Source organism: Panthera pardus, unplaced genomic scaffold (assembly GCF_024362965.1).
Source record: "Panthera pardus isolate Hobbes unplaced genomic scaffold, ASM2436296v1 HiC_scaffold_25, whole genome shotgun sequence".
NCBI lineage: Eukaryota > Metazoa > Chordata > Mammalia > Carnivora > Felidae > Panthera > Panthera pardus.
This window is the reverse complement of record NW_026526821.1, coordinates 31221177-31245779: the sequence shown is the minus strand read 5'-3', so window position 1 is coordinate 31245779 and position 24603 is coordinate 31221177. Positions and strand designations below refer to the sequence as shown.

At 48.6% G+C, this 24603-nt stretch overlaps 1 protein-coding gene and 1 long non-coding RNA gene across 5 annotated transcripts in view; both read left to right on the top strand.

Annotated features, from left to right (window-relative positions):
• Window positions 1-19868, top strand: part of RASSF2 (Ras association domain family member 2) — a 41962-nt gene extending 22094 nt beyond the window's left edge. For all 4 annotated transcript variants that reach the window (XM_053890410.1, XM_019462605.2, XM_019462608.2 and 1 more), the window contains exons 2-11: window positions 1325-1415; window positions 3800-3875; window positions 6159-6310; window positions 8557-8645; window positions 10106-10266; window positions 11086-11187; window positions 12522-12573; window positions 13037-13158; window positions 14376-14473; window positions 15942-19868. In XM_053890410.1, the coding sequence (XP_053746385.1) occupies window positions 1357-1415; window positions 3800-3875; window positions 6159-6310; window positions 8557-8645; window positions 10106-10266; window positions 11086-11187; window positions 12522-12573; window positions 13037-13158; window positions 14376-14473; window positions 15942-16011 (981 nt within the window). In that variant the 5' untranslated portion in view covers window positions 1325-1356 and the 3' untranslated portion in view covers window positions 16012-19868. The remainder of the gene's footprint in view (window positions 1-1324; window positions 1416-3799; window positions 3876-6158; window positions 6311-8556; window positions 8646-10105; window positions 10267-11085; window positions 11188-12521; window positions 12574-13036; window positions 13159-14375; window positions 14474-15941) is intronic.
• A 64-nt stretch (window positions 19869-19932) lies between these two features.
• Window positions 19933-24245, top strand: LOC128773489 (uncharacterized). Its single transcript, XR_008417770.1, has 2 exons — window positions 19933-21417; window positions 23733-24245. It is a non-coding gene; the product is annotated as an uncharacterized LOC128773489 (long non-coding RNA).
• Window positions 24246-24603: the final 358 nt, after the last annotated feature.

Below are 24603 nucleotides of genomic sequence, written 5' to 3'. Positions count from 1 at the left end.
TGTTGAATTTTGTCAGATGCATTTTCTGTGTCTGTTGAGATGATCATATGATTTTTATCTTTTGTTCTGTTGATGCGATATATCACATTTACTGATTTATGTGTGTGGAGCTATCCTTGCATCCCAGGGATAAATCCCACTTAATCATGTTCTGTGATCTTTTTATTTAAAGTTTATTTATTTACTTATTTTGAGAGAGAGAGAGAGAGAGAGCACCTGTGAACAAGGGAGGGACGAAGAGAGAGAGGGAGAGAGAGAGAATCACAAGCAGACTCCATGCTGTCAGCACAGAGCCTGACGTGGGGCTCGATCTCACAGACTGTGAGATCGTGACCTGAGCTGAAATCAAGGGTCAGATGCTTAACTAGCTGAGCCACCCAGGTGCCCTTCACGTTGTATGATCTCTTTAATGCACTGTTGAATTTGGTTTGCTAATATTTTGTTGTGAATTTTTAAATTTGCACTCATCAGGTATATTGGCCTGTAGCTTATTTTCTGGTAGGAGGCTCACCTGGCTACCAGGGTATCAAGGTAACACTGGCCTCATGAAATGAGTTTGGGAGTGTTCTCTCCTCTTCAAACTCTTTTGGAAGAATCTGAGAGGAATTGATATTGATTCTTCTTCTTCTTTTTTTTTTTTTAACGTTTGTTTATTTTTGAGACAGAGAGAGACAGAGCATGAACGGGGGAGGGTCAGAGAGAGGGAGACACAGAATCTGAAACAGGCTCCAGGCGCTGAGCTGTCAGCACAGAGCCCGATGCGGGGCTCGAACTCACGGACCGCGAGATCACGACCTGAGCCGAAGTCGGCCGCTTAATCGACTGAGCCACCTGGGCGCCCTGATATTGATTTTTCTTTAAATGTTTGGTAGAATTCACCAGGAAACCATCTGGCCCTGGGCTTTTCAAAACCTGGGAAGTTTATGATTACTAATTCGATCTTACTTGTTATTGATCTGTTTGGATTTTCTTTTTCTTCACGATTCTGTGTTTGTAGATTGTACGTTTCTAGGAATTTGTCCATTTCTTCTAGGATATCCAATTTGTTGGCATATAATTGTTCACAGCATTCTCTGTGCCTGGAACGTTTGTTCTGGGGCTTTCCAAGGGCTGTGGTCTTGGGGTGGTTTTTCCCAGCGGCTGTGGCCAGCGGAGGCAGCAGCCCACAGTGTGGCACCTCACCAGCCCTGGGTCAGCGTTGGGTTGTCCCAGCTGTGGATCGGGGGTGGGAACAGGGAGCCCTGTTCTCCCTCCCCTGGTCCAGGTTCTGCTGAGTTCCTGAGGACACAACTTGACTTTAACCTGTGTCTTTTCTCAAATATAGGTCTCCCCTTCTGATGACAAGGGAAAGGAAGAATGGATTACAGTCACGAAACCTCCCTAGTCCCGTGTGGACAAGATAAATACATCTCCAAGTAAGGTTTTTTGCTGTAGTGTTGTGTCCCCAGGGGCCAGTCCCACATGGTTGGAAACCCCTGGCACAGGAGTCTCTTCTGTACGTGGGCGAGCAGGGGCTCCTGTCGGGGGGAAGAAGCGAAGCTCCCAATTGTGAACTAGTGACAGCACAGCAAGTTTGGTGCTTTAGATAAAAACATGCCCCCAGAGCCTGGCCATAGACCGCGAAGTAAAGACCTTCAAGACACGGCACCCTTGGGTGCTCAAAAGAGATGGTGCCCTGGAGGGCTCCCAGGAGGAGGAGTTAATGGGGGTGGCTCGCTGTGCTACCTGTGGTGTCCCTTTGGGGGGGGTCCCAGCTGGGCTGGGTCCCTGTGCTGCCGGCGTTCTGACTAAACGTTCAGGTGCCCCCTGAACAGAAGGAGACAGTTTCATTGCTCTCTATGTACAAAAATCTCTCGAGCTCAGATTTTTGGCTAATGTGAGCCAAAGTGGACTCTTCCAGATTATCTGTTTGAGGATGTATTTTTATATCCGGCACCAGGATTTGTTCACGCTGGGTGCTCTGTATCTGAGCTAAATGTTTAGCTTATCTGCCACCAAATTGTTTTAATTCCTTTACACATATTTAGCCATATACAGACACGCAGTTGTGTGAGATATGGATCGCTCTTATCTCCTCATTGACGGATTTCCCCGGGGACTTCTGCTGACCAGTAATTTGAGATCTGCGTGTTCAAAAGGGCCAAACGGCTCTTGCGTTAGGTTATTTGGAGTCGCATTTTTTACTAATTCACTTAGGCTTCCATAGAATTACTTCGATTTTTCTAGGTTTAGCTTGGCAGGAGATTCTTGGAATTTCAAGCCAGCTTTGACCTCTGGTGTGGCCCCGCATCGCTGTGTTGAAATGGCTGGAGTCAGAGAGACCGAACTTCATAACCTCTTGCCTGAGATGAGGCAAAAGCACACGGCAGCCTCCTCAAGCCTCTCTCTTCCCAGCCCCCAGGCACTAGCATGCACTTTCCCATAGACTGTTATCAGGTTCGATGCGGGCTCACCCTGATCACAAAGGCGGGAAGTCCTTGCTCTTTCTTGTTTAGGAGAGCTGTGTTTCCAGAGGACCACCTGGAAACCAGGATCTAACAGCTAGGGAGGCCTGATACGAGGCTTCGGAGGGAGATTGGCAAGTTAAAAAACATTTTTTTTTTTTTTGTTTATTTATTTACTTAAGCAGTCTCCACACCTAACATGGGGCTTGAACTCATGACCCTGACATCAGGAGTCCCATGCTCCTCCACTCAGCCAGCCAAGAAACCCCAAATTTTTTAAAAAATAAACTGAAAGGAGCCACCTGGGTGACTCAGTCAGTTAAGTGTCCGACTTCGGCTCAACTCATGATCTCACAGTTGGTGAGTTCGAGCCCCATGTTGGGCTCTCTGCTGTCAGCACTGAGCCTGCTTCAGACCCTCTGTTCCCCCTCTCTCTGCCCCTTCCCCACTTGTTCTCTCTCTCTCAAAAAGAAATAAACATTTAAAAGAATAAATAAACAAAAAATAAAATAAACCAAAAGCATCTAGAATACAGTAAAAAGATTCTAGGGCCCAGGGCCCAGGACCCCCTTCTGCCCCCTTGTGGTCACTGCTCCCCAAGGTGAACCACTATCCTGAATTCTAGCACCCATTTTAAACATTACATACCTCGAACCATACGATACGTGGTCTTTTGTGTGAGGCTTCTTTTGCTCAACATAACGTCTGTGAGATTCATCGTGTTGTGCGTAGCTCGTCCATATTCTTGCGGCTACGTGATATTCCACTATGTGACTCAGCTCCCTTTATTCATCCACTCCACTGTTGATGGGAGTTTGTAGGTTTTTAAACACACCCTAAAGTCATGTCTATGAAGCTTAAGTCAGTGGGGTCCAGACCTTTTAACTTTCTGAAAAGCCCAGAAGTTTCTGAGTCTCACGGAGGCCTACAGGGATCGTCCTGTCCTAACTCATAGCATATGTGAGGGAGGACAGACAGTGGAGACGCCAGAGAAACCTTGTCTGTGGACTTTGTAGTGCGTTGGCCTCTGAGTCTGTGCCTCGTGGGGGACGGCGTATTTAGCTTGGGTTTAGGGAGCGTGGTCAGAACTGCCAGGCTTCGTCAGCAGGCGTGGCCTGCCTTGGTTTTCTGGAGTTGTTCCTTACGCTTGGTGTCTACTCTTGACCTGGATCTTGGGGGAACATGAAGGTGGGGGTGGTGGCTGTGTGTGTGTGTGTGTGTGTGTGTACATGCATGTGGACAGACACCCAGTCTGGGGTGGCTGAAGGCCAGGTTAGAGGTGAGAAAAGAGGGAATGACGGCATTCAGCGGCTTCAGCTAAGAGTGTTACACCTTTTGTATTTTTTTCCCCTAAGGAACGAACTTCTCCTGCATCTGAAGACCTACAATTTGTACTATGAAGGCCAGAATTTGCAGCTGCGGCACCGTGAGGTAAGGAGTCCCCGGGGAAGGCCTGTGGGCCGGCCAGACTTTGCCTCCGTGTCTCCAGGGTCTAAGGGTCCCTGCCTCTCCTGCCCCTGGGAGACGCCTCTCATTTAGGATGTCAGTGGTGTCCCTGGAGTTCTTTGGAAGGAGACCCCCAGGCTCATTTTGTTCTAAAGAGGATGAGCTTTTCTGTTCCAAGGACATTTCTGGGGATGTGAGGCTGAGCGGGGGAGGGGGGGGCGGTCCTCCAAAGGGGGACTTTCATGAAATCGGCAAATCATGTGAGGTCTGCGAGGAAATGCTCTGCCCTTCCCCACAGCTGTAGCGGTCTTCCTAGGGTGTCTTCCCAGGATGCTCTTTGCTATCCGTCCGTCTTTTCCCAGCCCCCATCCTGAATTTAAGCTTACTCATCCTGTATCCATTTCTGTAAAGCGTGTTATCAGGTAGATGATGAGCTATATAGGAGCCTGGTAGAGTAATTTATACTCAAGTGTTCTAGACTGATAAGAAGATATGTGTAATACCATGCTAAACACATTTTCAGGTTATCTAGCCATGGCGATTTAATCCATAGAAACAGATATCAGTCAGATGGTAGAATTTCAACTACTAAGGCAGGCTGGTTGGGGATAGTATGTGAGATGCAGTGACTTTTTCTGTGGCCCTTAAACCAGGCAAAGTCCTACTTTGCCTAAATCATGTGATGTAAGAGTAGTGATGCCAGCCTCGACCAGCTAGAAGGCATACATATAACCTGTTCTTTTTTCTTTTTTAATAAAGTTTTTTAATGTTTATTTTTGAGAGAGAGAGAGAGAGACAGAGTGGGAGCAGGGGAGGAGCAGAGAGAGGAGGGAGACACAGACTCCGGAGTAGGCTCCAGGCTCTGAGCTGTCAGTACAGAGCCTGATGTTAAGCCAGAGTCAGATGCTTAACTGACTGAGCCACCCAGGGGCCCCATATGGCCTGTTCTTAAATAAAGCTTTCCCCACACATGAAAGTTGTTTCACTTATCTCCTGCTTTCTTTTATTCTTCCCCCAACTCTCTGAGGGTGATCCTGGGATCCAGGTCAGTGGTTCATTGGACAGGTGTCATCTTTATCCATACAGCATAAAGACGTGGCTGTGGCCCAGGTCTGACATCTGTGGGTTTTTCTGAGACTTGGGAAAGAAGGTCTGACCCTTTTATGCATTGTCCTGAAAACTTCTCCTAATTCGTGGCTGGGCCATTTGCAAGATTTAGGTCCTTGAACAACGTTTCTGGGCTACGTCTTATAGAATAAATTCTCAGAATGTTCTAGGATGAAAGGGTTTCATGGTCATCAATGAGACTAATTTCTTTGGGATAAAACATGCAGATGCCCTTAAAAGGGTTTCACATTTAATTTCTTACCAGTCAACAACCCTTGAGTATAAACCGGGAATCCTTACAGGACCTGTTCACCTTGTGGAGAGCCGTCAGGTAGCACATTAGCTAATTAAAGGCTCTGGGAAGTTCTGCTGGTAAGAAATCTGATTAACACATCATCTCCCAACTCATGTCACTTGACACCCTTTTTTAAGGTAACAGGTGACCTGTTAGAGGAGCTAGTATTCTGTAGAATCAACTTGGGGAAACGTTACTTTGAATCTCCTTCAACCGGCAGGTCAGATTGCTAAACACATGTTACTGCTAAACACATATCACTTTCCCTGGTAGGGGAGGGGAAGTAGCTAATGCAAGAATTTAGCTCTTGCTTTGTTAGCAAGGTTAGTCTCACTTTAAAAGATGTATTCTTTTTTCTGCAAAGTATTAAAAAAACACCCCATTTTTTTAAAGTTTCTTTATTTGAGAGAGAGAGAGAGAGAGAGCGCGAGAGAGAGCGTGAGCATGAGCAGGAGAGGGGCAGAGAGAGAGGGAGAGAGAGAGAGAGAGAGAGAGAGAGAGCATCCCCAGCAGGCTCCGCACTGTCAGCGCAGAGCCCGATGTGGGACTTGAGCTCACGAACTGTGAGATCATGACCTGAGCTGAAATCAAAAGTCAGATGCTTAACTGACTGAACCACCCAGGCGCCTGAAAAAATACCCCATTTTTTATAATTTACGCACATGTACTTGAATTTCAGGGCAACTTTTGTGTTGACCCGTGAGGTCATCGGGGTATTTTGCAGCGGGGCGCGTCCTGGAGCTGGGGTGTGAGTATAACTGGGCGTGCCCAGCAAGGACACATCAAGGGTGCCGTCAGCTGCCCTCCAGCGTGACGCTGGTGGGGTTTTCTGGGCTGGCTCACTGTGTCAGTTGCTCTGTGGGCAGGAGGAAGATGAGTTCATCGTGGAGGGGCTGCTGAACATCTCCTGGGGGCTGCGCCGGCCCATCCGCCTGCAGATGCAAGATGACAATGAACGCATTCGCCCCCCGCCATCCTCTTCCTCCTGGCACTCTGGCTGTAACTTGGGGGCTCAGGGGTGAGTGGGGAGAGATGGGACCGGGGCGGGGGACCGGGCGTGTCTGGGGGTTCTGTTCTTGAATGTTCTTGAGTTGGTAAATGCCACCTTCGTCCAGCGAGCCTTGACCCCAGCGCCCCACTCTCCCACTTGCGCTGCGGGTGCACCTGTTCTGGGCTTAGGAGGAGGAGGAAGGAGCAGATGTTCGTGTGATCTGGCCACCGTGCCTGTCACCACAATCACTGGATGAGAGTGAGAGGGGAGGCGCACCAGCCAGCGCCTGGCTGAGCAGTGAGTCCTCCGTCATGGAGAATTCCCGAGCCTCTGAGGGGAACCGCCAGCGGCCAGCCAGGCCTAGCCTACAGATTTCCGAGGGGACACCTGGTGTCCCAGCACCTCTCCACGGGGACCCCTCCTCATAGAATGACCCTGCTCCGGAGACACTTAGGATTCCAACATGGAAGCTCTGCATGTCTGGGAGGCCCCCTCTCCCGGGTCCCCGCTGGGAGTCTGGGAAGGTCTGCTCCTTCCCTCCCTCCGCTGCCAGATGGTGGCCGAGCACCTGTAGTGAGGCCCGCCCTCTTTACCCGGCCTTCTTTCTGGGACTTTAGTTCTTGGTATCAAGTGACTAGCTGCGTTCCATCCAGACACTTGTCATTGGTCCCTGCTGCCCTGGGGGCCAGAGTGTTGGGGGAGGGGGTGCCAACCTCGCAGCCAAAACCGCAGCGATGTGTTTTCTGTTTTAACCCAGAACCAAGCCCTGTCTGTTGGACACGCTGAATGTTCTGTTAAACTCCACAGCCAAATCAATCTGTCCCTAAAGTGGAGAGAAAGCTACACTGTGGCCAAACCCTGGAGCTGATCTGCTTTCTTTCCAAGGGAATTTTAGGAGGGAAGTTGTTGCCCATCCCATCAGGCGCTGCGATGTCTAGTCAAGGTTCTCTGGCTTCATCTGCCTTTGATGGTTTCTCACTCCACTCTGATTTCAGCATTTCTACCACATTTGATTTCCTGTGGGTCAAGCCCTTTCCACAGCCGCATCCCAGTGCCCGGACTATGCTGCATTCTGTCCCCTAAGTGAGAGGATTTTTAAAATGCCGTTTGACTGCGTGATTTTCGGCTGAGCCTGCTAAGGGGTCCTTCACTCTGCACACTTGTTTCTTCCCCCATCCCTGCAACATCAAGCAGTCTTGGTTGGTTCTTGAAACCTACTAGTACTTTGAGAGAGTTTCAGAACCGTAAGAATGTTAGCTCTGATGCCTGCTCTAATAACGTGACTGCCTGGACCACTGTGTCCAGAAGGATGCTGAGGCCAGTTTCTGCCTCGATGCGGGAACGGGCGGTGGCCCCTGTGAGCGTCCAGTGTTCATCATTCCTGAGAGGCTCTGACCAGCTCCATTCTAGGGTCAGAAGTCCAGAGTTCTACTACAACAGGAAGTTCTTTCAGATTTTCAATTTTTATTGTCTTTTAAAACTATCATCCCTGGACCATAAGTCCCATCTCTGCTGGGTGCCAGGGAGCCCACACTCTTCTCATTATGGGATTGTCCTCATTGGTTAAGTTTGATTCTCCTTTCGAGCCAAATCCTCTGTTGATTTTGGGTGTGCTTCTCTGAGCTGCTGTCATTATCCCTTTTGGCTTCGGGGAGTCATTTGCCAATTACCATGGCAACACCAGGACTCTGCTCAGACTGCCTGCTTGTGATCCTTTCTCCAGCTCGGCTGAGCATTCCGTCCGGCAACCCCAAGAACGCGATCATCAGTGGCCCTTCCGATGAGGCCCTGACCCTCACGGCAACCAACCTGTTACTTTCCATTCCTTTTAGATACTTTCCATTCCTTTTAGATGCCATTCCTTTTAGATTCCTTTAGAGTCACTCCTACAACAGAAAAGGATCCGAACTGGAATCTTGTCCGGAGATTATTAGGGTTTCCCAAAGAAGCTATAGAACCCGTATGTGCTTAGAAACTGCACGCACATAGCACATGGATTTTGTTCTTCGGTGTTCTCCATCCTGGCCTTGGTGAATTGGGTGCTTAGGTTGCTGCAGATGCTGGGAATGAGCATATTCTCCTCCGACATACCCCCTCCCTACCCAGTGCTCAGCCCTGGAGCCGGGCCAGCCTCATGGGACACTTAGCACGGGCCGTCCATGAGGGTGTGGCTGGTCCCCTGCCTGGCACAGGTGAAGTGCTCCCCTTGCAGGAGAGGGAGTATCTCTCCACAGGGGCTGAGCCAGGCTTCTTTTTGTTTTCTGCCTCCCCAGCACCATCCTGAAGCCCCTCACCGTGCCCAACATTCAGATCTCAGAAGTGGATGCCCCACCCGAGAGTGAACAGACATCGAGTCCCACAGGTACATGCGTGGAGGGCAGGGCTCCTCCTTTGGGCCCACTGATGTGAAGACCGATGCAGTTATAGATGTTGTAAATTAAATAAATGAAATTCACATGGTTCAGGATTCAAAGAGGATTTAAAGGAAACAGGTGAAAATTCCCCATTTTGTCTACTCACCTTAGAGGTTCTCTCCCTAGAAAAAACCTGAAGGCATGGTGAGAATATCTTGCCGAGATATTCTATATGAATACAAGCAAATACACAGCAACATACCTTTATCGTCGGACGTCATTTCTTTTCTTCCCCCATTTACACAAGGGGTAGCATTTTGCACATCCCTGTTTCTCTTCCTTTTTTTAAAGTTTTTTTTTTTTAACATTTATTTATTATTGAGAGACAGAGAGAGACAGAGCATGAGCATGGGAGGAGCAGAGAGAGGAGAAGACACAGAATCTGAAGGTGACTCCAGGCTCTGAGCTGTCAGCACAGAGCCCGATGCGGGGCTTGAACTCACAAACCGAGCAAGATCATGACCTGAGCCGAAGTCAGACGCTTAACCGACTGAGCCACCCAGGCGCCCCTGCACATCCCTGTTTCTATTAGTTTGTTTTGAGGACTGTTCTCTACAAATCCATGAAGAACTTCTGTGTTCTTTCCATTGTGTGAAGAAATGTGGATCACTCCCTACTGATAGACATTGAAGTCATTCCAGTCTTTTGTTTTGAGAGAGAGAGAGAACACGTGAGTGGGGGAGGGACAGAGAGAGGGAGAGAGAGAATCCCAAGCAGGCTCCATGCCGTCAACTCGGAGCCCCACGTGGGGCTTGATCCCACAGAACCATGAGATCGTGAGCTGAGCCGAAATCAAGAGTCTGACACTTAACCAACTGAGCCACCCAGGCGCCCCAAGTCATTCCAGTCTTTCGCTGTGACAAAACAAGGTTGCAATTAGTGGCCTTGTACACGTGTCATTTCGCACATTCATCAGTGTCTGTAGGATTCTTCCAAGTGGAATTTCTGGGTCTGAGGCTATGCGCATGTGTAATCTTGAAGATATTGTCAGCTTGCTATATCTTGCACGTCCTTATGTCGTGCTTATCCTGTGCCAAGCGCTATTCTAAATGCTTTGTGTGAATTAATTCACTAAACTCTCACAACAGTTCCGTGATGCCCATTTTATAGGTGAGGGAACTGAGGCATAGAGGGGTTCATGACACATGGCAATGGTGGAGCTGGGGCTTGACCCTGGGAATCTGGCTCTGAAGTCTGTGCTCTGAACCTTGTCACTGGATTGCTTCTCAGTGCATCATACCATATGTTTCCACCCCCACCCCCTCAGCGGGAAACACTGTTTTTATGAAACACATTTTGGGGGAGGCGGCCGTGGGTACCGTAGCGTTGGCCACAAAAAGGGTACTGTGTGCGAACCGCCACGTCCCGGGTCCAGGCAGACAGAGCTCGTTTCTCCCTTCCCTCTTAGACTCCAGGGGCCTGAAGACCCTGCAGGAAGACACCCCACAGCTGATGCGCACGCGCAGTGACGTTGGGGTGCGTCGCCGTGGCAATGTGAGGACACCCAGTGACCAGAGGCGAATCAGACGCCACCGATTCTCCATCAATGGCCATTTCTACAACCACAAGGTAGAGAGGATGGGGGGGTCGGGGCCCTGGGGAGCCTCAAGGGAATAAGGTCTCTCCCCGGGCAGCCACCCCTTCGAGGCCGCAGACGTGTGGGAAGCCAAGTGTTTGCTGTTCCGTCTTTGGGTGGTGGGTGGGCTTCAGGCTCTTCCGGCCCTGTGAGGGGTGAGGGACCCCAGATCAGGAGTCCCCTCAGGGTGGTGGGTGAGATGACCCCACAAACATCAGAGCCATTCCCCACTCCCCGGAAAATCCACACGTTACCCACTTCCTACACCGCGTGCCTCTTAGCTGCTGTGGGGTCTCCCGTTTCTGTGAGCTAAGTGCTGCCCCTGCTGCAGGACTCAAGGCAGGGGCGTCCCTGCACCGCCCGCCTCTCCCAAAGCTAGCTGACCCTCTTTCCTCCTGCTGCCTGGTCCGAACCCAGCCCCGGAAGCAAGTGCATCATGGGAGAGCGGTCAGAGACCTTGTGTGGAAGTCACAGTGGAGGGGGCCTCGTGCGTGTTTTATCTGGAGAGGAGGATTTCCTTATCTGGGTCTATTCCCCCTACCCTGCCCTGCCACGTGCCAAACTCAGAACCCCCAGCCTCCCTCGGGGGTGGCGGGTGGGCGATGAGCTCCTGAGTTAGGCAAAGCCCAGGGCGGCCTTATTGACATCAAGGCCCACTGCTTGCCAGGCCATCAGGGGGCTCTCAGGGTGTACAGGTTAAGTGCCATTGTCACTGTGCCCTCTACCCCAGGTTGCGGGGCCTGGACACCCAAGTTTTAGTGCTCCGGTCCTTGTCCCCCCTGCCAGCCTGAACCAGACCTCTCTATTGACAGACGTCAGTGTTCACGCCGGCCTATGGTTCTGTCACCAACGTCCGCATCAACAGCACCATGACCACCCCACAGGTCCTGAAGTTGCTGCTTAACAAATTTAAGGCAAGTTCCTTCTGCTGGCTGGCCTGGGATGGCTGGTGTGTGTGCCCGGGGCGGAAAGGGGGGCCGTGGAGAGTGTGTGGTAAGGGGGCACCGGGCAGACAGTTTGGTTCTTCAGACCCTGCGGCATCAGCATCACGTGGGAGCTTGTCAGCAAAGCAGAGCTTCTCAGGCCCCGGCCCTGAATTAGACCCGCTGAGTCCAAAGCCTGGAGGTGAGGCCGGGAGCCTGTTGGGCAACTTGCGGGGGATTCTGAGACCCCAGGCCTGATGCCTGGTTTGGGGTTCTGTGTACAGACTGACTTCTGAAACACATTTGGGGAACCGACTCTGAAAAAGGAACTTCAGGGGGCGCCTGGGTGGCTCGGTCAGTTGAACGTCTGACTTGAGCTCAGATCACGGTCTCACAGTTTGTGAGTTCGAGCCCCACATCAGGCTGTCTGCTGTCAACACAGAGCCCCCTTTAGATCCTCTGTCCCCTCTCTCTGCCCTTCCCCCTCTCATGCTCACTCTCTCTCTCAAAAATAAACATTAAAAAATTATTTTATTTTATTTTTTTTAACGTTTTTATTTATTTTTGAGACAGAGAGAGACAGAGCATGAGCAGGGGAGGGGCAGAGAGAGAGGGAGACACAGAATCCAAAACAGGCTCCAGGCTCTGGCTGTCAGCATAGAGCCTGACATGGGGCTCAAACTCACGGACCGTGAGATCATGACCTGAGCCGAAGTCGGATGCTCAACCAACCAAGCCACCCAGGCGCCCCCCCAAAATTTTTTTTAAAAAGGAACTTCAGTAGATGTGTAAATTATAGTGCATGAGTTTTTTTAAAGTCCTGTTACTCTGTTTTCCACAATCCCTTTATAGGAATCATCCCCTTATCTTTTGGAGTCAGAGATTCTTATTTTTATTGAGGCCAGTGTCGCCCAGTGGCCTAAGGGCACAGGCTCTGGGTTCGAATCCCCAGCCATCACCTGCTGCATGGATGAGCTGAGCAACTTACTAAAGCTCCCTGTGCTTCTGCTCCCTTGTCTGTAAAATGAGGGTTAACGGGACCCCATTGAGGGGTTGTCGGGAGCCTTAGATGAGTGAACGCGTGCAAAGTGTGGAACGCTGTCCTTGGCAGGGTGCAGGAAGCATCAGCCCTGATTATCTGCTGTGACTGGTGAAGTTCCCGGCCTGCCCCCTCTCCTCATCCCCTCTGAGAGCTGTAGATAAATCGCTCCCCCCTCAAAAGTTGCCTAAAATTGATTGAGCTTTGTGGCATTCAAGAAGGAATGGCTCGGGCTTGGGATGTGTGAATATGTGCTTCCTCCAAGTATCTTTTGTTTCTGGTTCAGATCGAGAATTCCGCAGAAGAGTTTGCTTTGTATGTGGTCCATACCAGCGGTGGTAAGTCTGAAAAATACCGTGTACTTGAACATTTTTACTTCACTCAAAACAGGAAAAAAAAAAAAAAAATCAAACCTCTGCCTCATTTGCTTGTTGTTTGGCTTTTGGAAACCTCCAAATGTTGTTTGCCTCCAAGGCCAGTGGGCTCACTGGCTGAGTCCACTGGGGAATGCCGTATGTGGTCAGGAAACAAACACTAAAACGTAACTGCTTATTTAAAGAGACCAATTCCTCCAGTAGAGTATCTTCCAAAGGATTTGAGCATGGTAGTTTTGTTAGGGAGAGGGGGGAGGGAATGGTTGCTTTGAACAAGAATTGTTCATTCACTATTCAGTCTCCTGACTTACGTGACCGCATCTCCTAAGGTGCCTGGGCCATTTAGGCCCCTGAGTTGGCCACTACTTATGGTGAGAAAGGCCTCGGGCCGAACTCAGGGCTGCTCCTGGCTGTGTGTGTGTTACAGAGAAACAGAAGCTCAAGAACACCGATTACCCGCTGGTAGCTCGAATCCTCCAGGGCCCGTGTGAGCAGGTCTCCAAAGTGTTTCTTATGGAGAAGGACCAGGTGGAGGAAGTCACCTATGATGTGAGTCCCCTTTTGGTCGGCTGGTCTGTCCTCAGGTGGGTGGGGATTTGGTTGGGTTACCTGCAACTGGGGTATAGCTTGACTTTTTTGGCCAAAGGCCATGCCCCATTTTGCTGCCATTCCTCAATACCGGGTTTCCTTGAAGCCATTAGCAGGGAGAATGAACGCAGAGGCTAGACTGAGGGTGTGCCCTGGGGATTTGTTGGAGGTAGGCTCAGGCACCAAGTGGTTTCCATGGAAGGAGTAAATGTCTTCAGCCTTTCTGGGGTACTGTAAGAGGCCCGAGAAGTTTCTGCAAACCTCTCTTAGCGGCTTCAAGAAGTTAGCAGTGATTTTACCTTATCTTATGTGTCAGTCAGCTTTTGCTGTGGTAACAAACATCCCCAGATCTTAGCTGCTTACAACAGCAGACATTTACCTTTTTCTCAGGAGGTCGCAGGCGAATAGCAGCAGCTCTGCTGGGGGCTGTGGGTTGAGTTCAGGTGTGCACTTCATGTCTCATTCAGAGACCGAGGCCTAAGGGGTAGTGCCTCCCTGAGGTACACTTCTCATGGCAGGTGCCTGTAGTGCAAGTAACCAGGCAAAACCACGTAAGCTCCTTTGAAGCCTCCACTCAGTTGCGTCTTACATCACGTCCACACACATTCCATTGACCAAAACAAGTCACGTAGCCATGAATAGGGTGGAGAAATCCACTTTTCCCGTGGAGAAGAGTTGATAAAGTAGGGTGGGGATTCTTGTAGGGGGTGACAGATGGCTCACCCGGGAACCACCCTCACCCCCACAGCCTCTCCAGAGTAAGCTCCCATTTGGACGCCTGCTTGAGACTCGAGATGCAAACCATCGTCCTGAGCCACGGTTCCAAAAATCCTCTTAGGGGCGAACAGGGAGTTTTATTGAATACCATGGGTCAGGTTTTCCTCTGCATTGCTGCATCAGGAGAAAGTGCTTTTCCATGTTTGATTTCACCTTGTCGTGGACTGGATACATGGGGACGAGAAATGAGAAGTTAGGAGATCTGTATCACGTATAGGGAGCCATTTCGATGCCAGCCTTGAGAAGAACGAGTCTTGGCTACTGCCTTTAAGGAAATCTTGAATCCGTGTAGAAATAGGTGCCCGCGGCTTTGGGCCTTATGTAAGAGAGACACCAAAAGGAATTGGAATAGGGTTGGGAGGGCGTGTGTGTGCGCCCCAGACTTACTTCTTCCTCCCCAGGTGGCCCAGTACATAAAGTTCGAGATGCCTGTCCTTAAAAGCTTCATTCAGAAGCTCCAAGAGGAAGAAGACCGGGAAGTCAAGAAGCTGATACGCAAGTACGCATGGCCCCAGGGCGGCTGGTTGGGCTTCTCCCAGGACCACGGGGAGCCCAGGTGTTCAGGTGCCTTGCAGGGACTGTGCTGAGTGGCTGTGTGGGCCTGGGTCCCATGGACCTTCTTCCAGGGGCTTCCCGTGACAAATGTGGATCTCAGATGGGGACACAAAACATAAGTGTGTTGGTCTCTTTGCTTCTTAGGCCAGCTTCTCATTTTGATGTGGGACATAAACGCGTGCCAGAGAAAGCCATCTTAGCAGCGGAAAGTAATCTGAACAACCCTACCTCTGAAATCCTTTCCTCCTACCCTTCTTCCTTCTCAACATTTCTCTTCTGGAAATTGCATTTGGGTTGAAAAGCCCAGTAAAGCTTCTCTCTGGGGAGGATTTAAAAAAAATCCTGGTTGAAGTGTAGTTGACATACAATGTTATATTTGTTTCAGGCGTATGGCGTAGCGATTCAACAATTCTATGCATTATTCAGTGCTCACAGCGCACGACAAGTGTGGCCACCATCTGTCACCATATATTATTACAGTATTATTGACTGTATTCCCTATGCTTTTCATCCTTGTGACTTTTTATTTCATAACTGGAAGTTTGTACCTCTTAATCCCCATCACCTGTTTCACCCTATTTCTCGGGGGTGGGTTTTTTTTTTATTGTGACTTTGATGTTTTTGGTTATGTTTTATGATATTTTTTGCCATGTTTAGCCATAAATCGGGCTGCTTTTTATGGATACAGCGGGACAGTTGATTGATTTCTGCCACTGGTGAATAGCACCGATAATATTTGCTGTATCAATGATAATAGCTAGTATGATAGCAGTTAATATTTATTGAACACTTACTATGTGCCAAACTTTTAAGATGGCTTTTGCTGTGCGGTGCCAAGCCCTGGACTTAAGGAATGTACCCATTAGTCCTACAGCCGTACACACCCCAGCATCGGCGCTGCCTTATTAGTTCAGGGAGGGGGTGGAGACAAGTCATGGACACCCACGTTTGGTAGTTGTTATAGCCTGTTCCGCAAAATGTGGGTACTGATATTAGGTTGAACCATACGAAGTTGCCGCTGCCGTTGTAGCCCCCCCACCCAAGTAGTCAAATAATGGCAATTGCGTATGGTCCAGCCCAGGTGAGGATCCCGTGCTCCTGTGTCGTGGAGCCTTGGGCCTAGTCAGCACTCGGTTAGCGGAACCCTTACTGTTGGTGTTTCCTTTTCGCCTTCCCATCCTTCTTTTTGCCAGAATGTCTAACTATAGTCAAGTTGTCCGCTTTGGATTTGGTCTGTTCAGTTCCTGTCCTCTGGGTGTGGAAATGAACACAAGCCACAAAGTGGCGGATGGCGGGCCTGTGATAGAAGCAGAAGGAGCGACAGGTGGCCCCTGTGGCCCGGGTGGTGGGGAAAGATCAAGAGGGGGTGTGTGTTGCCTTCTACTGTCCACTGCAGCTGTTCCTGTCCCCAGGTACACCGTGCTCCGGCTAATGATCCGGCAGAGGCTGGAAGAGATGGCTGAGACCCCAGCAACAATCTGAGCCACAAGAGGGAGGGGATCCAGATGCCACAGGGGCCGCCGCTGACATGAGAAGACGCACAGGAAGCTGGGTACCTTCCTTCCGTGGAAACCTTTAGATGCAGACCTCTCCAGCTCCCACCAAGCCACCATTTGCTGCCCGGAGCAGGATGGAGAAGCCAGCAGACAACTCCCCATCCCTGGAACCGTGTGCTCCGCTCCTTTCTTTCACTCACAAGGACTTTTGATTTTGTTATAAGGACCCAAAATGTGTGTGTGGGCGTGTGTCCGCACATGAGCGCGTGCATGCACTGTAAGTGTGTGTATCCACGTGCCTACCTGACATTCACATGCCATTGAATTCCAAACAACCAGCACAAGTGCCACGGGGCTTGCAGGTAGGCTGGCCGAGACGGGGAAAATCAGACGAGTCACCAAACCGAGGGGTTTAAGTCGGAGGGAAGATTTCTCTCCTCCAGTGCCAGGGAGCAAGCCACACATGTTTAGAAGGGAGGAGACTCAGCCAGCACACCATTTGGGATATTTATATGTTAGTAGAGATTCTCCCTGTACACGTAACAGGATTGGGGATTGGAACTTAACAAAATAACAGCCCCACGCCCCTGGGGGAGGTGCGATGGAAAGAGAAAGATAAACCGTCCTTGGGGTAGCTGCAGTAGGCCCACATGTTTTTACACTGGAAACTTGGATTGTTTTAAATAACAAAGACATATGTGATGATCTGCGCGGATTCTGCCTCTGTCCTCGCCTCCACGGCCACGTCTAAGAGACAGGAGAGGAGCCTGATGTGCTAAGCATGCCAGGCTGCCGGCCCCAACTCTTTGGTGCCTCCGTGAGTTGAAGGAAGGGTCTCACCGGTTTGTACGTGGCAGGCTGGCTAGTGTGGCCAGGGCCTGGCCTCGTTCTGGGGTGGCGGCCAGAGAGTTTCCCTCTTTAGGGAAGTGTAGAGGCTCCTTGCAGAAATGACAGGCCTGTGAGCCCGGCCCGTTTCATACCACCAGGGGAGATTCCTGCACTTGATACTGAAGCCATGTGTTTGAAGTCAAGGCTTCAGTCTTTCCAACCACTGGATTCTTGCAAGTGGCCCTCGCCTCGTGTGTGGACATGGTCTTCCCAAGAGTGAGGAGGCTGCTATTGACCGAGGTGGGGCCCAGGTCGGGCTGCACAGGGAGGGTGGAGCTTCTCTTTCGGCCTCTCTGAGCAGCCACCTGGGTGATCTTTAGAGCAGACCCCAATGCAGGGAAAGGGCAGGACAGTCTGTCCCCGTGGGGTCCCCATCAGGAAGACTTCCGGGCAGCTGGGCAACAGTATGGCTGACACAGTTTGAAGAGGGACAGATAGATGCATGGGGGCAGGGTGCCTGGCTGGGAGATCAACCAAGCAAGGCCAGGAGCTTCTGACATCAGGGGTCTCAGCTTTGGTGGTGGAGAGACTCCCCATCTCTTCACCTCCCCTCCAAGGAAGGTTTGGGGAGCTGGGTGGTTGGGGGAAGGAGTGCCAGTGGTCAGCACCTGCAAGGAAGGTGGAGGTTTGCAGCAGAGCGGTTCCTGCCCCCTGCTGTCCCCTGTGGCCTCCGTGGCCTCTGTAGGTGGCTCACAGCTGTGGTCTCGTTGATTTTCAAAAAGATGGCACGCTGCCACCTGGCGTGTTGCCGGGGGTCTCTTAGCAAGGCGACCTCCTCCTCGGGGACAGCGCCACCAGCCCTGTGGGGCGTGGACTGGAAATCCGGCGACCTTAGCCTCAATCAGACATCTCCGTGGGCCTCTGCTAAATGCACAGAAAACCCCGGGGGCGGGAGAGGCTTCCTTTGTTACATACAGATGGGCGAGAGCGGGTTTGTGAATGCAAACACACTTCCTGAGTCCTGCCTTTGAGAAAATGACTTAAACTTCTCTCCCAGTTCTTTTTATTTTGAATGTTCACAGCCTTTGTCGGCCCCAGTAATTCTCCTTGGCGCGCGAGGCAGAAAAACCCCCACAAAGCAAACTACTAACCACTAACTTTTGTTGAACAGCTATTTCTGGTCCATAAGAGTTCTCTTTGATTTGTACTAGCACTACGATAGTTTAAATATGGCCATGTTGCAAAATGTCAGGTTTGCCGGATCCCTTGGCGAGAAAGTGATGCTAAGGTAGACCTGGCTTTTTAAAGATGGGGGGCGGGAGGGATTCAGGGTGGAAGTCAGGGGAAATCGCATCTTACAGGATACATTCCACGTAATGTGTGCCGTACCTTGTGGCATTTTGGCCCACCCTGTTTGGAGATCATTTCTTACTTCCTAACAACCCGATCGGGAATTTTGGAAAGGGCCTTTGAAATAACAGCGGCTGAAACAGAGACACTTCACCACAGTGTGGAGCCGGATTTTCTCACTGGTATCACATGGCCTGGCGGCTTTGAATTCCTGTACCAATTTGTAGGGGGTTATGTAATTGTGTGCAATGAACCTGAAATCGTGTGAGGAACAAAAGGCCAATTTATAGGTTTTTCCCCCTAACTTGTGAAAAGCAGTAGAGCCACATCTGGCGTTCTTTTTCTAGGGGTTTATGTTACAAGGTGATCAAATGAAGGAAAAGCCTGAGTCCATCTGGCTGGGGAGGGGGTCCGCTCCCCTAGGTGATGGTGAGATTAAGCACAAGGTCACGTTCTCGGTGATCACATGAGTGGACAGGTGATGAGTTACATGGGGGTGGGGGGATACCTTGGGGAGAGACTGAGAAGCACAGATAGCAGGCTTGGCTTGCCTGTATGTGCTGGTGAGGAGTGTGCACCAGGCTGTTGGACTTGGATTCTAAGCGAGGTTGAGGAGGGAGGAGCTCAGATTAGCCACCCACCTTCGAGAAAAATGCGGGGACTGGGGTTTTGGTCTGAGACTTCAAGGAGAAATATTTGCACCCTTCCCTCCTCCCTACGGAAAGAAAACAATAATCCTCTCTCCTGGAGATCCCCAGATGAAGACATTTTATCATCACTGTAGCTTAGACTTTGAAATACAATGACACACACACAGATCTGTTCTCAGATGCAAAACTTCTTGGCACGAATTCTTTTCTGCAGAGTTGGGTGGTTATTTCAGAATGTCAGAAGGAAGAGGAGCAATGGATCCCAGAAGCGCAAGAAACTCTTCAGAGAGGCTCTATTAAAAAAAATAAAAAATGCAAAGCTCCTTATTAACATGGAGAAATATGGTGCCCTGGATACATTGCCAAGAGAGAAATTTCTGTACGAACAAGGGAATTTCAGGGCCTCGTGGCCAAACCGTGATGTGGGGGCCGAGACAGCAAGCAGAGCAAGTCTCCCGCGTCCCCCATGCTGCAACCCACGTTTTTGAGTTGCTGCTTAAGTTGTACACAAATTCCTGCCTGAGTCAGGAGATGAGCAGTGGTCTCCGAGAGGGGGAGAGAGAAAAATGAATGTAGCGACCTGCCTTTCAGACGGGACTGAAAGCGGTGACCCCATCGCGGGAGGTTACAGTGCCCCCTGCATTTTACCCAAGCACAAAATGTGGACAAGCGGTGAGGGGAGAGCCTCCGTTTACCCCTGGAGTCTTCCCAGCCTATCGCAGACCTATCGCTTCCCCGGCCGATGGTTTCTGGTGTGTTACTACTGTTAGCGTCCTTGAGGGTTTCCCCACTTGTTTTAGCTTTGTGACGTATCCTTTTCTTAATCATAATTTGCCCTCTGCAATGGTACATGACCAGGTTCACTGTTGGGTTCTGAACTTACAAACGGATGCATCTAGGGATCGTGTCGTAATTTGACAAGGCCTCAGTAGGGGTGACGCGTTTCTGTAACATTTTGATATGTTTCCATGCACCAACGTAGATCTTGTTGAAATAAAGCACTTTTCAAAGAGAAGTCCCTCTGTGGATGGCTCTGTGTGTGGCCGCGGGGCGTGGTGCTCTGCGGGGGGGGGGGGGGGGGGGGGGCAGGAGACGCGAAGGCACATCCAGGAAGTCAGTTGATTTTCTTCCCCCAGAGTTTCTGGTTTGAATGGGCTCAGGCGTGGCTATAATATTCCAAGTCAGAAGTGAAATGAGAATGTCCCGGGGTGAGCTCAGGCCCTGCTGGAGCCAACGATTGTGGTGGAAAGAGCTGGGAGCCACCCTCCCATGAGGCAAGATTTTGTCCTGACTCTACCCCCAGGCCTCTTTAACGATCCTGGGACCAATTCGTGGAACCTTTTGCTAGGACTTGGTTTCCCCAGCCGTAAAATGGCCAAGCCACCCTGTGGGGGTGTGGGGACCTGGACTTGCCTCCGTCAGAGGCAGCTCCCCAGAGGTTGCCAAATGTAAGACCTCAGGCGAGGGCCCAAGTTCCACCCCAAGGAGCAGGGCAAGTGTGACGGTTAATTCTAGGTGAACTCGGCTAAGCCATGGTGCCCAGATATTTGGTCAAACACCAGTCTAGATGTTGCTGTGAAAGTGGTTTTTAGATGAGATTAACTTGTATATCAGTTGACTTTGAGTAAAGCAGATCACCTTCCATAATGTGGGTGGACCTCATCCAATAGGTTGAAAGCTTTAAAAGAATGATCGTGCTTCCCCTGAGGGAGAGAGAATTCTGCCTCCAGACTGCCTTTGGACTTGAGCCGCAGCCCGAGCTCTTCCCCGGGTCTCCAGACTGCCGGCCCACCCTGCAGATTTTGGACTAGCCACCCCCACAACTGCATGAGCCAGTTCCTTAAAATAAATCCCTCTCTATGTACCCACATCCCGTGGGTCCTCTTTTTCTGGAGAACTAGAACACAGGAGGGTTATGTGATTGGTTCACAACAGTTGAATATGTGTTCGACAGTTGTCTTCCCAGGAGGAATTTAGGGACCATCATAATTTGGCCTCTAAAAAAGGCTAACAACCAAGATAAGATTTGTAACAATGACTCCAAATGATACTTATGGGTTTCTTTTTAAAAGAGAGAGAAAAATTTGGACGAATCAGTGTTCCCCTTAAGTGCTGTTTTGAGTTTTTATATTTAGAGTTATCACTCCAAGCAGTAGCTTTTTAGCTGCTGAATTAACTAAGCTGGGTGAAACAGATGAGCAGTTAACCCTTCCAAGGCAGTGAGGTTTTTTGTACTGTTCAGATTGTGCATGTAGGTGACAAAGACAAAAGATAATCTGGGGTCCCACCAACACCACAAATCAGGCAGGAAGCCTTACAAACGTTGGAGTACTGAAAACTACCCTGCAAATACTAATAACCTTCTCCCCCAAGGAGCCAGCGCTTTTTGGCTTTCTTTACAGAAACAGATTTTATGAAATAATTTGGTTTTGCCTATTTTAGGTAATGAAGCAAGTACTGAACAGAGTTGGAGCAGGAGAGTGAGCTGTGAAGTTTCGAATCCATTTGAATAGGTTTGGCTAAGATGCTTAGATGCAGGCAAATCTACAGAAAATTGAACTTGGGTAAAACCGACATTGCCTTTTTCCATTTTAAACCTACAGAAAATAAAAATGATTACTTATGGGGCGCCTGGGTGGCTCAGTCGGTTGAGTGTCCGACTTCGGCTCAGGTCATGATCTCACGATCTGTGAGTTCGAGCCCCGCGTCGGGCTCTGTGCTGACAGCTCAGAGCCTGGAGCCTGCTTCGGATTCTGTGTCTCCCTCTCTCTCTCCCCCTCCCCTGCTCATGCTCCGTCTCTCTCTGTCTCAAAAATAAATAAAAACATTAAAAAAATTAAAAAAAAAAGATTACTTATGAGTTAAGCATGTAAGTCATAGAAGTATAGAAGTTAACTTCAGAAGCTTTAAAGCCAGGGGTGCATTGGTAGGGACTGTGTGTTCTGTTTTCCTTAGGATAGTTTCAGTTTCTGCCTGTTGGTCTATTGTGATGATCAAAAGCAGCCCCTATTTCTCCAACATGTCTCAGTGTGGACGAGACTTAGGCTGACTCCACGCATTGGCTAGAAAACAGTGTACCATAATTTTCAGGTGCGAGGTCCTCAAGACAGAGCCATAAGTTGGAACTTGAGAGTTAAGTTTAAATTTTATGATAGAGGGGCACCTGGGTGGCTCACTTGGTTGAGCATCTGACTCTTGATTTCGGCTCAGGTCATGATCGCAGAGTCATGGGATTGAGCCCCACGCTGTTTAAGATTCTCTCTCTCTCTCTCTCTCTCTCTCTCTCTCTCCCTCTGCCCCTCCTCCCACCTAAAAAATTTATGATAGAACTGCAATCTAAACACAAATTTTGGTGAAAGGCAAAATATAATACGGATATTTTATATATCAATATTTTGATAACACTGATTTAAACGTTCTTGCATTACAGTGAGATCCATTTTTTTCCCAAGGACTTTTTATAGACACATTAGCGTTAACTAGTGCTTAATTTTTTGTTTCTTTTTTTTAACGTTTATTTTATTTTTGAGAGAGAGAAAGAGATACAGAGCGTGAGCGGGGAAGGGACAGAGAGAGATGGAGACACAGAATCTGAAGCAGTCTCCAGGCTCCAAGCTGTCAGCACAGAGCCCGATGCAGACTTGAACCCATGAACCCTGCATGAGATCATGACCTGAGCCAAAGTTGGACGCTTAGCTCACTGAGCCACCCAGGTGCCCCTTAACTCGTGCTTTGAGTGTCACTCTGTCCATGGCTGCAGAACCATCTAAGGGGTGGGCAACACCCAGATTTTGGGTCTCTTACGGTATCCTCCACTGAGAAATTTGGGCTCCCAGGAGGGTAGCTGGTGCCAGAGACCAGGGGAGAAGGCACAGGACAGCGTGGATATGTCTTGCTAATGGAAAGTAATTATGTCTCAGAGATGTCTGGGGTATAATTTCAAGAACAAACTGCTGACGAGAACTCCCACACATAGCAAATATTGAATGTCTGGGGCTATGGAAAACCTTGAACCCAAAATGATCCTAAGGGAAGATTCTAGAGGTAAGGCACATATTAAAGTATGGGAAGAGTCCAGATGTCCATTGACATATGAATGGATAAAGAAGATGTGGTATATATACACAATGGAGTATTACTCTGCAATCAAAAAAGAATGAAATCGTGTCATTTGCAACAACGTGGATGGAACGAGATTGTATTATGCTAAGCAAAATGAGTCAGTCAGAGAAAGACAAATACCATATGACTTCACTCATATGTGCAATTTAAGGTACAAAACAGATGAACATAGGGAAGGGAAGCAAAAGTAATATAAAAACAGGGAAGGGGACAAAACACAAGGGACTCTTAAATACAGAGAACAAACAGGGTTGCTGGAGGGGTTGTGGGAGGGTGGATGGGCTAAGTGGTCAAAGGACATTAAGGAAGACACTTGTTGGGATGAGCACTGAGTGTTCTATGTAAGTTGAACCATTGGGTTCTACTCCTGAAATCATTATTGCACTGTATGCTAACTAACTTGGATGTAAATTAAAAATAAATAAAAATATTAAAAAATGAAAAATAAAAAATGAGAAATGAAGAAAAAAATAAAGGTAAGGCACGTATTTACAGAAATACAACTTATCGTTCAACTTAAATTGTTAAAATTCCTTAGCCAAATTTTGTCTTTAACACAAGTCACAAAAATACATTTGAGTAGTTTGCCCAAAAGCTCTTGAGTTAACTAAGCAAAAAGAAGAAATAGAAAGTTAAAATGTCCACGATCCAGTAAAAGAAACCAACAAGTGAAAGCTGAATTTAAATGGTCATAATAATCTTAGGGGCACCTGGGTGGCTCAGTCGGTTAATCTTCTGACTCTTGATTTTGGCTCAGGTCATAATCTCAGCGTTCATGAGATTGAGCCCTACATCGAGCTTTCACTGACAGCTCAGAGCCTGCTTGGGATTCTCTCTCCCTCTCTTTCTGCCCCTGTGTTCTCTCTCTCTCTCTCAAAATAAATAAATAAACAAAGGCACTTTTTGGGATGAGCACTGGGTGTTATATGTAAGTGATAAATCACTAGATCCTACTCCTGACATCATTATTACACTATATGTTAACAAACTTGGATTTAAATAAAATTTAAACAGTAAAAAAAAAAAACAAACTTTTAAAAATAACAAAGATATTAAACATTCTTCACAAGTCAGTTGAAATTCAAATCCACTAGAAAATAAATAAACAAACAAAAATAAAAAAAAATAGTCATAATAATCTAGAAATTATTTAGAAATACTAAGTGAATTTTGCAATGTTGCTAAAATGATGTGAATACATACAAATTTATTGTGTTTCTGTGTATCAGCAATAAAATACGAAAAAATAAAGTTTAAAAATGGAAAGTTATCCCTCATTTTTGGATTGGAAAGATAGCAGCTCTCCCAAAATTGATTTAAATAATCCCATGGAAAAGCCAAGTAGGTATATTTCAATTAAAAAAAAAAAAAAAGCCAAGTAGGACTATTTCTTTCTTCCTGCCTTCTGTGATAATGCTGCAGATAAAATCGAAACCATAAACATGAATATTATTCAGCCATTAAAGGTATAATTATGAAGTTTTTGTAGAAACACGGAATATGTTATTACATAAGGTGAGTAAAACAGCATGTTCAATATGATGGCAGGCCTATATATAAAAGCCTATGAGAAAAGTTACCTTGGAGACATAGGATTATGCTTTCTTTATGTTTCTATTACACTGGCT